At 42.6% G+C, this 17,124-nt stretch overlaps 1 protein-coding gene across 1 annotated transcript in view; it reads left to right on the forward strand.

Annotated features, from left to right (window-relative positions):
- The first annotated feature begins 44 nt into the window (after positions 1–44).
- Positions 45–17,124, forward strand: part of qrsl1 (glutaminyl-tRNA amidotransferase subunit QRSL1) — a 46,037-nt gene continuing 28,957 nt past the window's right edge. The window contains exons 1-4 of the mRNA XM_067984966.1: positions 45–178; positions 7,501–7,660; positions 8,828–8,926; positions 14,886–14,982. Coding sequence (XP_067841067.1) covers positions 155–178; positions 7,501–7,660; positions 8,828–8,926; positions 14,886–14,982 — 380 coding nt within the window. The 5' untranslated portion in view covers positions 45–154. The remainder of the gene's footprint in view (positions 179–7,500; positions 7,661–8,827; positions 8,927–14,885; positions 14,983–17,124) is intronic.

The following is a 17,124-nucleotide window of genomic DNA, read 5'->3' on the forward strand; positions in this document are numbered from 1 at the left end:
GACAGCGCCCAATCAGCAGGCTCGTTGTTGACTGGTGACTGCGGAGAAACAACATGGCGGCGCCCACGGTGGACGGTTTGTTGAAGAGCGAACTGCGGCTGGAGTCAGTTTAGATATTTTTTTTTAAAAAATAAAGCGGCGGGAAACGTGTAAAATGTGGGGCCGGACCCTCAGAGAAGTAAGTGGGGACGGGATTCAATGGATTGCATTTTTAAAAAAATATATATATTTTTTTTTGCCGAATTCCTGTTCGTTCATCAGTGAAATAAACGGGGACGGTTAAAAACAGCCGCTCGAGTCACCGAAACACGAGGGGGTCTTGACCTGATTTTCAATTTAGTCATCGGCGGCATCCAACCCGCTCGGTGAGGTAAACTGCTGGTCCCGATTAATATCTGGGTTTGGAGAATGTGTCGGGTAGGAGGCGGCAGCAAGTCAGGAAAGAGCAACAAACCCCCCAGTGTGAGGTGCTGGGCCAGGAAGGTGAGACTAGGAAGGGTGACCAAAAGCTCAGCTGAAGCAATAGCTTTTAAAGGAGGAGAGAGGGAGATGAAATTGCAGAGAGTAGGACCCAGACTTCTGAAGGCAAAGTCAACGATGGGGTGAAAAGGAGATGGATGCAAAAGAGGCCCGAGTCAAACAAACAACTCCCTCCCTCCCCCTTTTTTTTTAACTGGTGGGACACTTTGATGAAGGTCAACAGGCAGATCCTTCAAAATCATAGAATCATAGAAGTTACAACATGGAAACAGGCCCTTCGGCCCAACATGTCCATGTCGCCCAGTTTATACCACTAAGCTAGTCCCAATTGCCTGCACTTGGCCCATATCCCTCTATACCCATCTTACCCATGTAACTGTCCAAATGCTTTTTAAAAGACAAAATTGTACCCGCCTCCACTACTGCCTCTGGCAGCTCGTTCCAGACACTCACCACCCTTTGAGTGAAAAAATTGCCCCTCTGGACGCTTTTGTATCTCTCCCCTCTCACCTTAAATCTATGCCCCCTCGTTATAGACTCCCCTACCTTTGGGAAAAGATTTTGACTATCGACCTTATCTATGCCCCTCATTATTTTATAGACTTCTATAAGATCACCCCTAAACCTCCTACTCTCCAGGGGAAAAAGGTGTCAGTCTATCTAACCTCTCCCTATAAGTCAAACCATCAAGTCCCGGTAGCATCCTAGTAAATCTTTTCTGCACTCTTTCTAGTTTAATAATATCCTTTCGCTAATAGGGTGACCAGAACTGTACACAGTATTCCAAGTGTGGCCTAACTAATGTCTTGTACAACTTCAACAAGACATCCCAACTCCTGTATTCAATGTTCTGACCAATGAAACTAAGCATGCTGAATGCCTTCTTCACCACCCTATCCACCTGTGACTCCACTTTCAAGGAGCTATGAACCTGTACTCCTAGATCTTTGTTCTATAACTCTCCCCAACGCCCTAACATTAACGGAGTAGGTCCTGGCCCGATTCGATCTACCAAAATGCATCACCTCACATTTATCTAAATTAAACTCCATCTGCCATTCATCGGCCCACTGGCCCAATTTATCAAGATCCCGTTGCAATCCTAGATAACCTTCTTCACTGTCCACAATGCCACCAATCTTGGTGTCATCTGCAAACTTACTAACCATGCCTCCTAAATTCTCATCCAAATCATTAATATAAATAACAAACAACAGCGGACCCAGCACCGATCCCTGAGGTACACCGCTGGACACAGGCCTCCAGTTTGAAACACAACCCTCTACAACCACCCTCTGTCTTCTGCCGTCAATCCAATTTTGTATCCAATTGGCTACCTCACCTTGGATCCCGTGAGATCTAACCTTATGTAACAACCTGCCATGCGGTACCTTGTCAAAGGCTTTGCTAAAGTCCATGTAGACCACATCCACTGCACAGCCCTCATCTATCTTCTTGGTTACCCCTTCAAAAAACTCAATCAAATTTGTGAGACATGATTTTCCTCTCACAAAACCATGCTGACTGTTCCTAATCAGTCCCTGCCTCTCCAAATGCCTGTAGATCCTGTCCCTCAGAATACCCTCTAACAACTTACCCACTACAGATGTCAGGCTCACCGGTCTGTAGTTCCCAGGCTTTTCCCTGCCACCCTTCTTAAACAAAGGCACAACATTTGCTACCCTCCAATCTTCAGGCACCTCACCTGTAGCTGTCGATGATTCAGATATCTCTGCTAGGGGACCCGCAATTTCCTCCCTAACCTCCCATAACGTCCTGGGATACATTTCATCAGGTCCCGGAGATTTATCTACCTTGATGCGCGTTAAGACTTCCAGCACCTCCCTCTCTAATATGTACACTCCTCAAGACATCACTATTTATGTGAAATAATATCATTATCACAACGTACTTGAAAACAGGACATTTATTAATTCTATTAAATGTGTGGGATAAAACAGTGTTTCTTTGGACTAGATATGTCAGATCATTGTGAAAATGTTGCCAAATATGTTGTGCAGAATACAGATGCTGGTGTCACAGACTGGTCAATATAATCATGGGGACAATTTTGACTGGTGCCATCTAATGTGTATCAGACATTACCATTCTGGTGCCGACAGCTAACTTGGCATCACCCAACTAGGCAACATTTGGGCGGAGAGCAGCTGTTTGAATTGTGACACAGCGATGTTCAAACTGACGTAATTGGGATGGAAGATAATCTGAAATTGGTCAAATTGGTTTTGACCCAGATTCATTTTTAAAGAATTGAAACCTGAGGGCTTGCAGAATCATAGCTTGTAGAAAACTCAGACATGCTAAACTTCATAGATTATTTGTAAACATTTTTTTAACTATAGAATAGTTTTTTTTAAATTTCCACCAACATTTCCCTTTCCTACTTTTAAATGCATAGACTCCTTGCTGGGTACAGCTCCGCGGTCACGATCATTTCTCCTACCAAATGGCCATTCTTCATGTGTAAGCCTAGATGGAGAATGTTGATAGGCTATTTAACTGTGGGAGGATATCACAGTTAAGGCAGATTCTAAATCTGACATTTACATACACATGTACATTTCTAGCGGAGGTTGCAGGATAATCAGGAGTTGGAACCCAGGCCAATTTTCTCCTCCCAATTACAGAAGCGTTGAGGCCAATTGTAGCACCACTACGGCACTTTGGCTGAGATCAACTGCCTGTGTACAGACTGGGGGGCTAGAGGTCAAACCTGGCCCTTTTTTGTATAGCTTAAATACTACCTTTACCAGCTGAGCAATGGAATAGTTTTTTAAATGATTATTGGTTACCATCTAGCCTTTGGCCCTCCATTCATCATGATACTTCTGCAGCTGTCGATCTGCTCAACCACTCCTTCTTCACCTTTGATGCCCTGGCCCCCAATAAATTCTTCCCCTTTCCCGCTATGGCTCCAATCTTTGCTGCCTCAAGTCCAAGGGGCACAGACTTCAATGTATCTGGTGCACAGCTGGTTTCGCCATCCATCACGAGATCTGGCTAGACCACATCAAGCACAATTGGGCCTCGCTGTCATCTGCCAAAACTGCTCACTACTCCAGGATTATCTTGGAGGGCAAAAATAACTCCCAGCTTCTTTTCTCCACTACCAACTTCCACACTTATACCCATCACCCCTGACTTCTCCATCCTCACCTCCAACAACAAATGTGACCGTTCAGCTGCTTCTGCTGCATCCACCTATTCCCTGTGCCCACCCAACCTTTTCAAAGGCTCCTCCTACCCTAGCCCTAAACTCTCATCTTTCTCTAGTTACTCTCCTATTCCCCTCGTGCCCTCTCCAAGCTCATCTTATCCATGAGACCCACCTCCTGCTTTCTTGACCCTATTCCCACTAAGCTACTGACCACCCAACTTCCCTTCCTGGCCCCCATGCTAGCTGACATTATAAATGCTGCCCTCTCCTCAGGTACTGTTTCCCCATTCAAAACACCGTCATCACCCCCCTCCTCAAAAAACCTATCCTTGACCCCTCTGTACTTGTAAACTACTGTCCCATCTCCAGCCTCCCCTTCCCCAAAGTCCTTGAATGTGTTGTTGCTTCCCAAATCTGTGTCATTCTTTCTCTTAACGCCATGTTTGAATCCCTCAGTACTGCAACAGCCCTTATCAAAGTCACAAATGACATCCCCCTGTGACTGTGACATGGTGCACTATCCCTCCTCGTCCTTCTTGACCTCTCTATATTCTTTGACATGGTCGACCACGCCATCCTCATCCAACGCCTCTTCTCCGTTGTCTAGCTCAGCGGGGTTGCCCTCTGTTCCATTCTTACCTATCTGATCATAACCAGAGCACCTCCAGCAATGGCTCCTTTTTCTATGTTTGCAACATTATCTCTGAAGTCCCCCAAGTATCTCTCCTTGGCCCTCTCTTACATAAGAAATAGGAGCAGGAGAAGGCCATACGGCCCCTCGAGCCTGTTCCACCATTCAGTAAGATCACGGCTGATCTTTGACCTCAACTCCACTTTCCCATCCTATCCTCATATCCCTTGATTCCCTTAGAGTCCAAAAATCTATCAATCTCAGTCTTGAATATACTCAGCGACTGAGCATCCACAGCCCTTGGAGAATTCCAAAGATTCATAACCCTCTGAGTGAAGAAATTTCTCCTCATCTCAGTCCTAAATGGCTGACCTCTTATCCTTAGACTGTGTCTCCAAGTTCTAGACACTCTAGTCAAGGGAAACAGCTCTCACCTTGTCAAGCCCTCTCAGAATCTTATATGTTTCAATGAGATTACCTCTCATTCTTCTAAACTCCAGAGAGTATAGGCCCATTCTACTCAATCTCTCCTCATAGGACAACCCTCTCATCTCAGGAATCAATCTAGTGAACCTTTGCACCACCTCTAAGGCAAGTATATCCTTCCTTAGATAAGGAGACCAAAACTGTACACAGTACTCCAGGCATGGTCTCACCATAGCCCTGTATAATTGCAGCAAGACTTCCTTACTCTTGTACTCCAACCCCCTTGCAATAAAGGCCAACATGCCATTTGCCTTCCTAATTGCTTGCTGTACCTGCATGTTAACTTTCTATGTTTTATGTACAACAACACCCTAATCCCTCTGAATGCCAACATTTAATAGTTTCTCACCATTTAAAAAATATTCTGTTTTTCTGTTCTTCCTACCAAAGTGAATAACCTCACGTTTCCCCACATAGTATTCCATCTTCCACCTTGCCACTCACTGAATCTGTCTATGTCCCTTTGCAGACTCTTTGTGACCTCCTCAAAGCTTACTTTCCCACCGAGCTTTGCATCGTCAGCAAACTTGGATACATTACACTCTGTCCTTTCATCCAAGTCATTAATATAGGTTGTAAATAGCTGAGGCCCAAGCACCGATCCCTGCGGCACCCCACTAGTTACAGCCACCTTTTTCATCTATATGATGCCCCTTGGAGATATTGGGTAAGCTTCCACATGTATACTGACAGACTCCTAGCACTATCCTGCCACGACCCCTCCACTGCCCTTGTGTTGTCAGATTGCTTGTCCAACATCCAGTCTCGTATGAGCCGTATTTCCTTGGAAAGACCAAAGCCATCGTCTTCAGCCCCCACCACGAACTCCGCACCCTTACTACCAATTCCGTCTTGGTCCCAGTCATTTTTTGATATTAAAAGTCATCTTTTGATGTTAGTGAATAAATTCCAATTTTTAAAAAATCAATTAAGTGAGGACGTCTATTGGTTTTATCTGAAAACTAGGAATCCTCGTCCATAGAATGTACAGCACAGAAACAGGCCATTCAACCCAACAGGTGTTTATGCTCCACACGAGCCTCCTCCCTCCCAACTTCATCTAACCGAATCAGCATATCCTCTATTCCTTGCTCCCTCGTGTTTATCGAGCTTCCCCCTAAATGCATCTATGCTAGTGGCCTCAACTATTTGTGGTAGTGAGTTCCACATTCTAACCACTCTCTGGGTAAGGAAGTTTCACTTGAATTCCCTATTGGATTTATTAGTGACTATCTTATATTTATGGCCCATAGTTCTGGTCTCCCCTGCAAGTGGAAACATCTTTCCTACATCTACCCTATCAAACCCTTTCATAATTTTGAAGACCTCTATCAGATTACCCCTCAGTTCTCTTTTCTGGAGAAAAAAGCCACAGCCTGCTCAATCTTTCCTGATAAGGATATCCTCTCAGTTGTGGTATCATCCTTGTGAATCTTTTTTGCACTCTCTCCAGTGCCTTTATGTCCTTTTTATAATATGGAGACCAGAACTGTGTACAGTACTCCAAGCTTGATCTAACCAAGGTTCTATTCAAGTTTAACATAACTTCTCTGCTTTTCAATTCTATCCCCCTAGAAATGAACCCCAGTGTTTGGTTTGCTTTTTTTATGGCCTTATTAACCTGCATTGCTACTTTTAGTGATTTGTGTATCTGTACCCTCAGATTCCTCTGCTCTTCTACCCCATTTAGACTCTTATTATCCAAGGAGTATGTGGCCCCCTTATTCTTCCTACCAAAATGTAATACCTCACATTTATCTATATTGAAATTCATTAGCCAATTACATGCCCATTCTGCAAGTTTATTAATGTCTTCCTGTATTTTGTCGCAGTCCTCCTCAGTATTAACTATACCCCCCCTCCCCCCCAATTTGGTGTCATCTGAAAATTTTGAAATTGTACTTCTGATTCCCATATAAAAAGAGTCTAAGCTAAAGTCTTTAATGGAGGTAGAGCTTATTGGCTGGACTGAGCTTCTAGATTTATGATCCAAATGGATTTCTGATTTTACATGTAGTACATAATAGAGCGGACAGAAGCACGACCAAGGATTTCAGTGATGGCAAAACTTTCTTGAAATGAAGTAGCAGTCCTGCTGCTGTATACTGCCAGGCCTACATTTTGTAGATAGTGGGGCTGATGAAGCACGAGTACAACAGGCACGGTGAGCTCACTATCAGATCCAAATGCAGGGAAATACCGCTGGACTGAAGACTGATTTGCTATTTTTTTAAAAAAGAAATATAAAAACTAACATCCTGTGTATAGAGGGTGTGTTAACTTTATAAATGTACAATATATTGGTCTTTAAAATTTACTACTCCTTGTAATCTAATAAACTGAACACAGTTAGCAACTTAGAACAAGAAGGCATGACCTCAAGAATAAGGAAACACGAGCTGATCAAGAATTTATTTGTGGAGGGACTGCTTGTTTAAGGTCTTCAACCTGTCGGTGATTAGTTCAGTTCTGTCAAAAAGAGAGCTGACAGGTTTCTGTAGCAGGAGGATGCAGTAAGCTAGAGTCTGGGATTTAATGGTGATAGATTACATGGAGTGCTGGGGACTTGGACAAGTGCTCGGTAGAAATTGCCTGCAGCACCAGCCCATTAGATAGAAAGGAATCGATGTGTTGGATGCCTTTTCTTATCCTTCAGATACTTCTGTGTGAGGTCATCGGTACTCTTCGCAGCCTAATGACTTATGCACCTTTGTTAAAATTATAGGTTTCCCAAGCTTTAAGAGAAGGTCGAATCAGCCCTACCGAGCTGTGCCAGAAATGTCTGTCTTTAATCAGGAACACAAAACTCCTAAATGCCTATATTACTGTCACTGAGGAGCATGCCATGAAACAGGCTGGAGAAGCAGAGAAAAGGTTAAAAAGAGGTGACATGCAACTTTATCACTATCTGTTGCTAAAGTTTATAAAAACTTGATTGCAGGAATGTTTCTTTTAAATTAAACTGTACGACATTTTACCTTTCTAAATGTATTATAATTTTTTTGCTCAAATTCCATAACAAACTTTTGCTTCAAACTTGTTCATTTTTGGATTGGAGTAACATTACTTTTTTGTTTTCCTTCCATAATGGCAGCTGTCAAGGCAGACAGTTTCTGTTTGTTTTATTTAAAATACTCACTCTAGTAGTTGGGCCCTTTTTTCCCTATCAATTTATTTACTAGATACTAAGATTTTAACTATCCATTGAGGCAATGCTATTTTTGCACTCATGGGCCTAAAGTAAGCATGAATGAAGTGCAGAAAGGTTAGAAAGAAAGAACTTTCATTTATGTTGCATCTTTTATGACCATTGGACGTCCCAATTAATTACTTTTGAAGCATAATCATTGTTGTTTTGTAGGCAAATGCAGCCGTCTTACAAACAGCAATGAGATAAATGACCAGATAATCTGTTTTTGGTGCTGTTGGTTGAGAGAAGAATGTTGGCCAGAACATCAGGAGAACTCCCACTCCTGTTCAAATAAAGCCATGGATCTTTCATGTCCTTCTCAACAGGCAGACGGGGCGTCGGTTTAATGACTCGTCAGAAAGACGCCACGCCTGACAATGCAGCACTCCCTCAATACTGCTTTGAAGTATCAGCATAGATTTCATCCTGGAGTGGGGCTTGAAACCATAGTGTTCCAGTCTTCTGACTCCGAGGCGAGAGTGCTACCAGCTAAGCCAAGCTGACACTTTTTTATCTGCACTTATGTTCAATACGGATTATTTGTGGCAAATTGAGAAAACTCTAATTTGGGAATATTAATAGGATTAAACTTTTTTTTAAACTATCCTCCTTTCCCAACCAATGTAAAAATAAATTTGTTTTGATGCTCACCCAAGATTCTATAGCCAATCTGGCAAACAGCAACGTGCTTCCAGGCCTTTGCCTCTGCTATTTTGCAAGGAGGTGCATGGCAGCTACTCTGCTATAACTATTATGTTAAATTCAAATTGTTTTGTAATTTATTCCATTAAAATACAAGTTATGACATGACATGATAAGCAGTATTTCACTACATTAAGATTTTTGCTTCATATTTATACAGGAGAACCTCTAGGTCCCTTAGATGGAGTTCCAATTGCTGTTAAGGATAACTTCAGCACAGCTGGTATTGAGACCACATGTGCATCAAATATGCTAAAAGGTAAAGACACTTTTTAAAATCAACATTTTAAAGCAAACTAAGTGAAATAAATGGGTAATGGAAATTATAACATCAGTCAATCTATTTTAATATTTCTGCATTAATTTCAATCTCTTCCACGCATTCTGTTGGTTGAAAATATTCTATTCGAGATCTGTGCTTTGAGGGTTACTAAATTCCTTGTCAAGAATCTTGGTTAGACCACACTTGGAGTACTGTGAACAGTTCTGCTCTCCACTGCACAGTCCTTGTGGAGACGAAGTCCCATCTTCACACAGTGGACACCATCCAACGTGTTGTGTGGCACTATCACCATACTAAATGGGATAGATTCAGAACAGACCTAGCAGTTCAAAACTGGGCATCCATGAGGCGCTGTGGGCCATCAGCAGTAGCAATTGTATTCCAGCACAATCTGTAACCTCATGGCCTGGCATATTCCTCACTTTACCATTACCAACAAGCCAGGGGATCAACCCTGGTTCAATGAGGAGTGTAGAAGAGCAGTCTCCTCACAATCATCAGCAAAGTGATGGAACGAGTCGTCGACAGTGCTATCAAGCGGCACTTACTCATCAATGACCTGCTCACCAATGCTCAGTTTGGGTTCCGCCAGGACCACTCGGCTCCAGACCTCATTACAGCCTTGGTCCAAACATGGACAAAAGAGCTGAATTCCAGAGGTGAGTTGAGAGTGACTGCCCTTGACATCAAGGCAGCATTTGACCGAGTGTGGCATCAAGGAGCCCTAGTAAAATTGAAGTCAATGGGAATCAGGAGGAAAACTCTCCAGTGGCTGGAGTCATACCTAGCACAAAGGAAGATGGTAGTGGTTGTTGAAGGCCAATCATCTCAGCCCCAGGACATTGCTGCAGGAGTTCCTCAGGCCAGTGTCCCCGGCCCAACCATCTTCAGCTGCTTCATCAATGACCTTCCCTCCATCATAAGGTCAGAAATGGGGATGTTCGCTGATGATTGCACAGTGTTCAGTTCCATTCACAACCCCTCAAATAATGAAGCAGTTCGAGCCTGCATGCAACAAGACCTGGACAACATCCAGGCTTGGGCTGATAAGTGGCAAGTAACATTCATGCCAAACAAGTGCCAGGCAATGACCATCTCCAACAAGAGAGAGCCTAACCATCTCCCCTTAACATTCAACGGCATTACCATCGCCGAATCCCCCACCATCAACATCCTGGGGGTCACCATTGACCAGAAACTTAACTGGACCAGCCACATAAATACTGTGGTTACAAGAGCAGGTCAGAGGCTGGGTACTCTGCAGCAAGTGACTCATCACCTGACTCGCCAAAGCCTTTCCACCATCTACAAGGCACAAGTCAGGAGTGTGATGGAATACTCTCCACTTGCTTGGATGAGTGCAGCTCCAACAACACTCAAGAAGCTCGACACCATCCAGGACAAAGCAGCCCGCTTGATTGGCACCCCATCAACCACCGCCACACCGTGGCTGCAGTGTGTACCATCCACAGGATGCACTGCAGCAACTCGCCAAGGCTTCTTTGACAGCACCTCCCAAACCCGCGATCTCTACCATCTGGAAGGACGTGGGCAGCAGGCTCATTGGAACAACACCATCTGCACATTCCCCTCCAAGTCACACACCATCCCGACTTGGCAATGTATCGCCGTTCCTTCATCGTTGCTGGGTCAAAACCTAGAACTCCCTACCTAACAGCATTGTGAGAGAAACTTCACCACACGGACTGCAGAGGTTCAAGAAGGTGGCTCACTACCACCTTCTCCAGGTCAATTAGGGATGGGCAATAAATGCTGGCCTTGCCAGCGACACCCACATCCCGTGAACGAATAAAAAATAATTATAAAAACTGGAGAAGGTGCAAATAAGATTTACTAGGATGATATCAGAACTGAGGGGCTATACTTATCAGGAAAGATTGAACAGGCTGGGGCTCTTTTCTCTAGGAAAAAAGAAGACTGAGGTATAACCTGACAGAGGTCTTTAAGATTATGGAAGGGTTTGATAAGGTAGGCGTAGAGAAGATGTTTCCACTTGTGGGGGAGATCAGAATTAGGGGCCATAAATATAAGACTGTAACTAATAAATCCAATCGGAAATTCAAGAGAAACTTCCTTACCCAGAGAGTGATTAGAATGTGGAATTTGCTACCACAGGGAGTAGCGGAGGTGACTAACATAGATGCATTTAAGGGGAAACTAGATAAACACGTGAGGGAGAAAGGAATAGAAGGATTTGCTGATAGGGTAGGGAGGGAGAAGGCTCGTGTGGAGCATAAACACTGGTATGGACCTGTTGGGCCGAATGGCCTCTTTCTGTGCTGTACGTTCTATGTAATGCTGTGCAATCAAGGTTTGATTTCTTAAATGTTCTTCTGACTGATGTCTGCTCTCTACAAATTGCATCTCATTCAGAATGCTGTAGCTTACATTTTCACCCACACAAAGTCCCTCATTTCTTTCTGTAACATTACAGGATTTCTTGACCATTATTTTGCAGAATGGATTTGGGAATGAGTTATGTTGAAGTGTTGTGTTTTAATAAAACACAGTGACTTCACACAGCTTTAAGAAGCCACAGGGAGGGGAGCTTGAGGTGTTAATGGGTCAGGCATTCAAAAGGTCTCCAAGATAACGAAGGACATTAAGCAATTTGTTATTAAAAACAGAAAATGCTGGAAACAATCAGCAGATCGAGTAGCATATGTGGAGAGAGAAAAAGAGTTAATGTTTCAGGTCGATGACCGTTCATCAGAACTGGAAGAAGTTAGAGATTTAACAGTTTATAAGCAAGTACAGAGCCAGCGAAAAGGGTGAAGGACAGAACAAAGGGGAAGGTCTGTGATAGGGTGGAGGGCAGGAGTGATTAAATTACAAAGGGGATGATGGTGCAGGGCAAAAGGGGGTGGTAATGGGTTAATAAAGAAACAAAAGATGAGTCCAGGGGAGATATAAATGGTTACAGCAGAACTATTACCAGCTCCCGCTGTCCGAGAAAATGGGAACAGTGCTGCCTGACCCACTGAGTGTTTCCAGCATTTCCTGTTTTTATTTCAGATTTCCAGCATCTGCAGTGTTTTGCTTCTGTTTGAGCAGTTTGTTATCTTGGCCCAAAGTGTCCCATCAAATATTCACACCCACTTTGGTGAGGACGATTTTATTCATGGAGGAGTAGAATGTGGTGTCTGCTGAGAGAACTTTTGGGGCAGAGGTAGTCGGTTCAGTTGCCAGGCTTGCTAACGAATCCATGCAGAAACACCGTCCCATTGCTTCCAGGTGCCAGAATTAACAAGTAGAAGGGAAAAACCCATCGTCAAGAGTCAGGTTTTTAATCAAGAAACATAGCCTGGAGCTGAATGTTAAAATGTAGTAAGTCAGATTTTGCAATTGGAAATTGTCTAGAAAGAAAGGTAACGAGAAAAAAAACAAGTAAGTCAGCTCAGAAAAGGGACAGGTTGCATGGATTGTTATTTTTCTCCCGATTTTTCAAGGAGGGAAGTGAGATTGAGTGAAGCAAGTGGAATTTGTACGTTCATTTGCTGTTTGTAAAATAAAGCAGCGTAACGATTTGTACCTGGCCTTGTGTCACTGAGTGTTTCTCAGCTCACCTTTAGAAAGATTGGAGAAGCATATGTAAGGGCACATGTGAAAGATAGAATATTCAGTTCAGATCACAAGGATGTCGTATTGTTAACACCCCTGGGTTAAGCTTTCATATAATTAGATACTGGGCAGTACGGGCACGCTCCTGAACATGAGATGCTCTGGCCACTATACCCAAGAGAATATCTATAGCAGACCCGAAACTTGTAACACCATCATTCCCATCCTTGCCAAGCTCTATCGGTTCTATGTGATCCAGCAAATTAACTTCAGGATCCTTGTCCTCATCTACAGATCCTTCTGTGGCTTTGCCCAACTCTCTCTTGGCAATCTCTAGCTGTACGTTCCAGTGTACTCCCTTGGCTCCTCCAATCAGTTTACTTTTTCTACCCACTCTCCACTCTCATCACTTGATGCTGTGTTGACCACCATGCCCACGCTCTGCGGAACTTCTACTCCACTATCTTCAACCGCCACCTTCCTCCTTGTTTTTAGAATCCTCCTAAAAACCCACTTTTCATCCTCCTATTCCCAACTATCCACTTTTCTACTGCTTTCCAAATTGATTTGCGACATTTTTCTGTATGTGCTTCTTGCAAACAGAAATGAAATTTGTTGCTGATGGCAAATAGAAAGCATGCCTGTTGTTTTTGGAGAGATAATAAGTTCGTAGTAGCTTATGGACCTCCAGTTGTTGGCATGTATCTATTAATGAGGTTGTTCACAAGTGTAATTTTTTAGATGCATCTTCTGGACTATTCCATTCTTTCTAATTCCATATTTTCAGGGAGTGCAGCATCTTGGAGCTCTAATAAATGGTACCCATTAAGTGCTGGGACATGAGTTTGTCAATGGGTTGTACCGAGCAAAAGTTAGGTGCATCTCTAGTGGGGGAAGAGTCATTATCAGGCCTGCTTCTGTGTCCTGGTAACTAATTCAAGAATGGCATCAACAGAACACAGGCTTCTCAGTGGCAAGTGAGTTAGACAGACCCACGAGGGAGGGTTGAAAATATTCTGAAAAATAAGGGGGGGTCTGCATCCTGCCCCCCAAAAAATCTGTGTTTTCTTTCCTTTTGCCTCTGCTTGCCCCTTCTCGTGATTGGATGCAATTCCTCAACTGCTGGCAGCCTTCCGGCACGTTGTTTAAGCTGCCATCGTTCAGCTATGAGCTTGAACGGTGAGTGTTTGCAGACCACCAAGAGTGGAGGGAGGGAAGGGAAGCATCACAGCTGAGCTTTGTCCTCGCCCTTGCCCACACCCACCCATACAGCATTTCCAGTAGGGCTCGCTGGATAGTGATCACGAGTCGGAACTCTGGCCATTCCTCCCCTCATGCCCTTTTATCCCCTCAAGCTTGGGACGCAAAGGTCAATAGCAGTACCCCGCCTTCATCCCAGCTGAGATCAACTAACTCAGTACAGACCTGACAGATCCAGTTCTTCATGGCTCACCAGACTGTGCAGTTACCCACTGGGGAAAAAATCTGTAATTTTATCCCTTTTTTTAAACATCAATGAAGAGATTTTTTTCAGCCAAACTATTAACATTTTCTGTAATGCACCATACTCAGTTAAGTTGATATATAATTGTTACATGCAGATAGCTAACAATTTGGGGGCATTTTGGAATGTATTATACAATGTGTACAGCATTCTGTAATAAACTGAATCCAACCAATGCCAGTAATTCTTTTCATATCTCAGAATCATTGTCCTAGTCATTAAACTTATGAAGTCAGAATATGAGCCATTTTGGTGGACCTTATGAACACACTATACAATTCAGAAAAAGATTTGACCATAAAATCTAGTTACTAGCAAATGATAGTCTGCACAGTTCCATAAATTACACCCTCATATTTGCAGATAATCTAAGGAAAGTCCAACTTAAGCATCACATTTTATGGTAGGATAGACTGTGAAAAGTTGAAAGCCTATACTGTCCCTCAAGACAAAAGGTTTAAGCTTAAATAGAACTGATTCAACAGCATTGTGTTCTCCAGTTTGATTCACGGTAAGGCCACTCAATCTGACATCTCCTGTTTTAGGCGCTCCAATGAAATGATTCCACTAATTGAAGTAGCTATATTATATTCGTTCCCCACACATTTTAAAGATTTGATTTAAAGTTTCAGTAGGATGGGTGTAAATTTCAGTTGCAGAACTTGCCCAAGAGCTGAACAGACGCCAGATCCACACACTAAACAGGGGTTTTAGACAAAAGGAAAAGCTGTCATTCTGAAAACGATTCTATCCCGACAAAGGATTTGGCTCAGCAGCTTCCACTCTCTCGCAATTCTAAATTTGGCACGGAACTCTGTGTTTCTAATGAGATTATTCTGTTGGTTCCAGGCTACGTTCCACCTTTTAATGCCACAGTAGTGCAGAGGTTACTGGACCAAGGTGCTGTGCTTATGGGAAAGACCAATCTTGATGAATTTGCAATGGGGTAAGAAAATTTCACACCTTAAGTTACCCGAAGCAGACACTTTCCTTCTGGATGTGTTTGTGATACATTTTTAAATCACTAGGTTTTTTGCACGCACCAATGTATTTATCTATAGAGATATGAGAGTGTCCATCGTATGTCAGCCATCACGCTACAAAGTGTCAAAAGTACATAGGAAGGAAATCAGTTACAGGTTAACTGCTGAGGGTGAGGAGAGTTGTATATTGATCTGCAGCTGGAAATTTACAAGCAACCTGTAAACTTATCTCACTAACTAATCAATCTGTAAACTTATCTCACTAACAGTAATCAATCTGTAAACTTACCTCACTAACTGCAATCAATCTGTAAACTTACCTCACTAACAGTAATCAATCTGTAAACTTACCTCACTAATTGTAATCAATCTGTAATATTTCCTCACTAACTGCAATCAATCTGTAATCTTACCTCACTAACTGCAATCAATCTGTAATCTTACCTCACTAACTGCAATCAATCTGTAAACTTACCTCACTAAATGCAATCAATCTGTAAACTTACCTCACTAAATGCAATCAATCTGTAAACTTACCTCATTAACTGTAAGCAATCTGCAGTTGACCTCAGGACCTATTTAACTACTTTCAGCAGCAAATACCTGAACAGTAGCTTTAAAGGGACAGACCAGGTTCATAGTCAAAAATCTGTGTTGCAAACTCCAGTCTATCCGTGAGCAATGCCACAGAAGCTGTGTGCCGGGAATTTCCAGAGGTGTTCTCCCTATCTCCCGCCATAACTTCGGTGGGAGATCAGCGCAACCCTCAGAAAAACGGCGTAAATGAGTAAAAACGGCAGTTTATGCCATTCCTCCAGTGGTTAGATGGAACATCGGGTGAACCCCGTGGAAATTCTACCCATAATTTCTATAAGCCAACAAGAGCCAATATATACAAAAGCCATCTCTATCATGGATCCAAACCTCATGCAGTCTGTCCTTTCTTCGTTGTGTGTGATGAATTATACTTTATAAATTAGTATCTTCTTTAAAATTATCCTTGAAAGAATAGCTCCCTATTTTAAATTATGGTCCCTCTTTCAGTATTATGACTTAATGAAAGGAATTATTTAGTGTTAATTTGTCACTGTGCCATATTTAAGAATGTGTATATTTGGAATATTGGGGTAGAATTTCCACTATGGACGCAATCAGGAAATTGCACCTAAAATGCGCTTGAAATTGCGCTGGTTAGGTTACAGTTCAAGTTTCCGCTAAAATAAATTCGCATAATCACAAATGTAAAATTTTCCATGCACCGGCGTAATCGGGCAGTGTAATAGAATGTAATCATTTTTTTCTTTCCATTAAAATCATTAAAAATGTTTTAAAAACTATACTGAACCATTTAATAGATCCATTGGTGTAAAATAGTCAATTTCTTAGTAAATTAAATATTTTTGATATGAAAAAACTTTTAAAATAATGCCTAATAGTGCCTGTGCGTCTAAGAAAATGAGCGCAATTTGAAGAGCCTTCCCGGACCAGTGCAATCAGCTGAATCTCTCAATTTCGACCTGGGGGCATGGTCAGTTTTGTGGGCGGGGCCTCATCCGGGCAAATTGACTCTTAAATCAGCATAGAAGATCGGGGAAAGCACAAGTGTAAATGGTTTTGGGCATAACTCACTTAGGTTTGAAATGCTCCGATCTTTTGTACTGGTTCAGTTGCTTCTGCCTGGATTGCACTGATATTACTGGGTAAACAAGTAGAAATTCTACCCCATTATGTCTTTTTTACACTCATTCAACAAAGTTTTAGAATCTCAGAAATTTTGGATAAATGTTTGCACCAGTGCTAGCTCCACAACTGGTCCACTTATTCTAGTCCAATTTTCCTCACGTTCCCCATAACCTTTAATATTTTTCCTCTTCAAGTACTTATCACATTTCCTGTTAGCTGTAGTGATTGATATAGTCTGTTTTGATGTGTTTTAAAGGAGGTTATCTGGCTAGCCAAAATAAAAGCATTGCAATCACTAACCACCTTATCCCTCTGTAGTCTCAGTTGTTTCCCAGCCACTGTTTGAGATGTCAGGTTCTAGGCTATAATAAGGCCTCAGTGGTGTCAACCTTTAGTCCAAAGCTGGACAACTGTGATGAATC

The sequence above is a fragment of the Heptranchias perlo genome, chromosome 5 (assembly GCF_035084215.1).
Source record: "Heptranchias perlo isolate sHepPer1 chromosome 5, sHepPer1.hap1, whole genome shotgun sequence".
Taxonomy (NCBI): Eukaryota; Metazoa; Chordata; class Chondrichthyes; order Hexanchiformes; family Hexanchidae; genus Heptranchias; species Heptranchias perlo.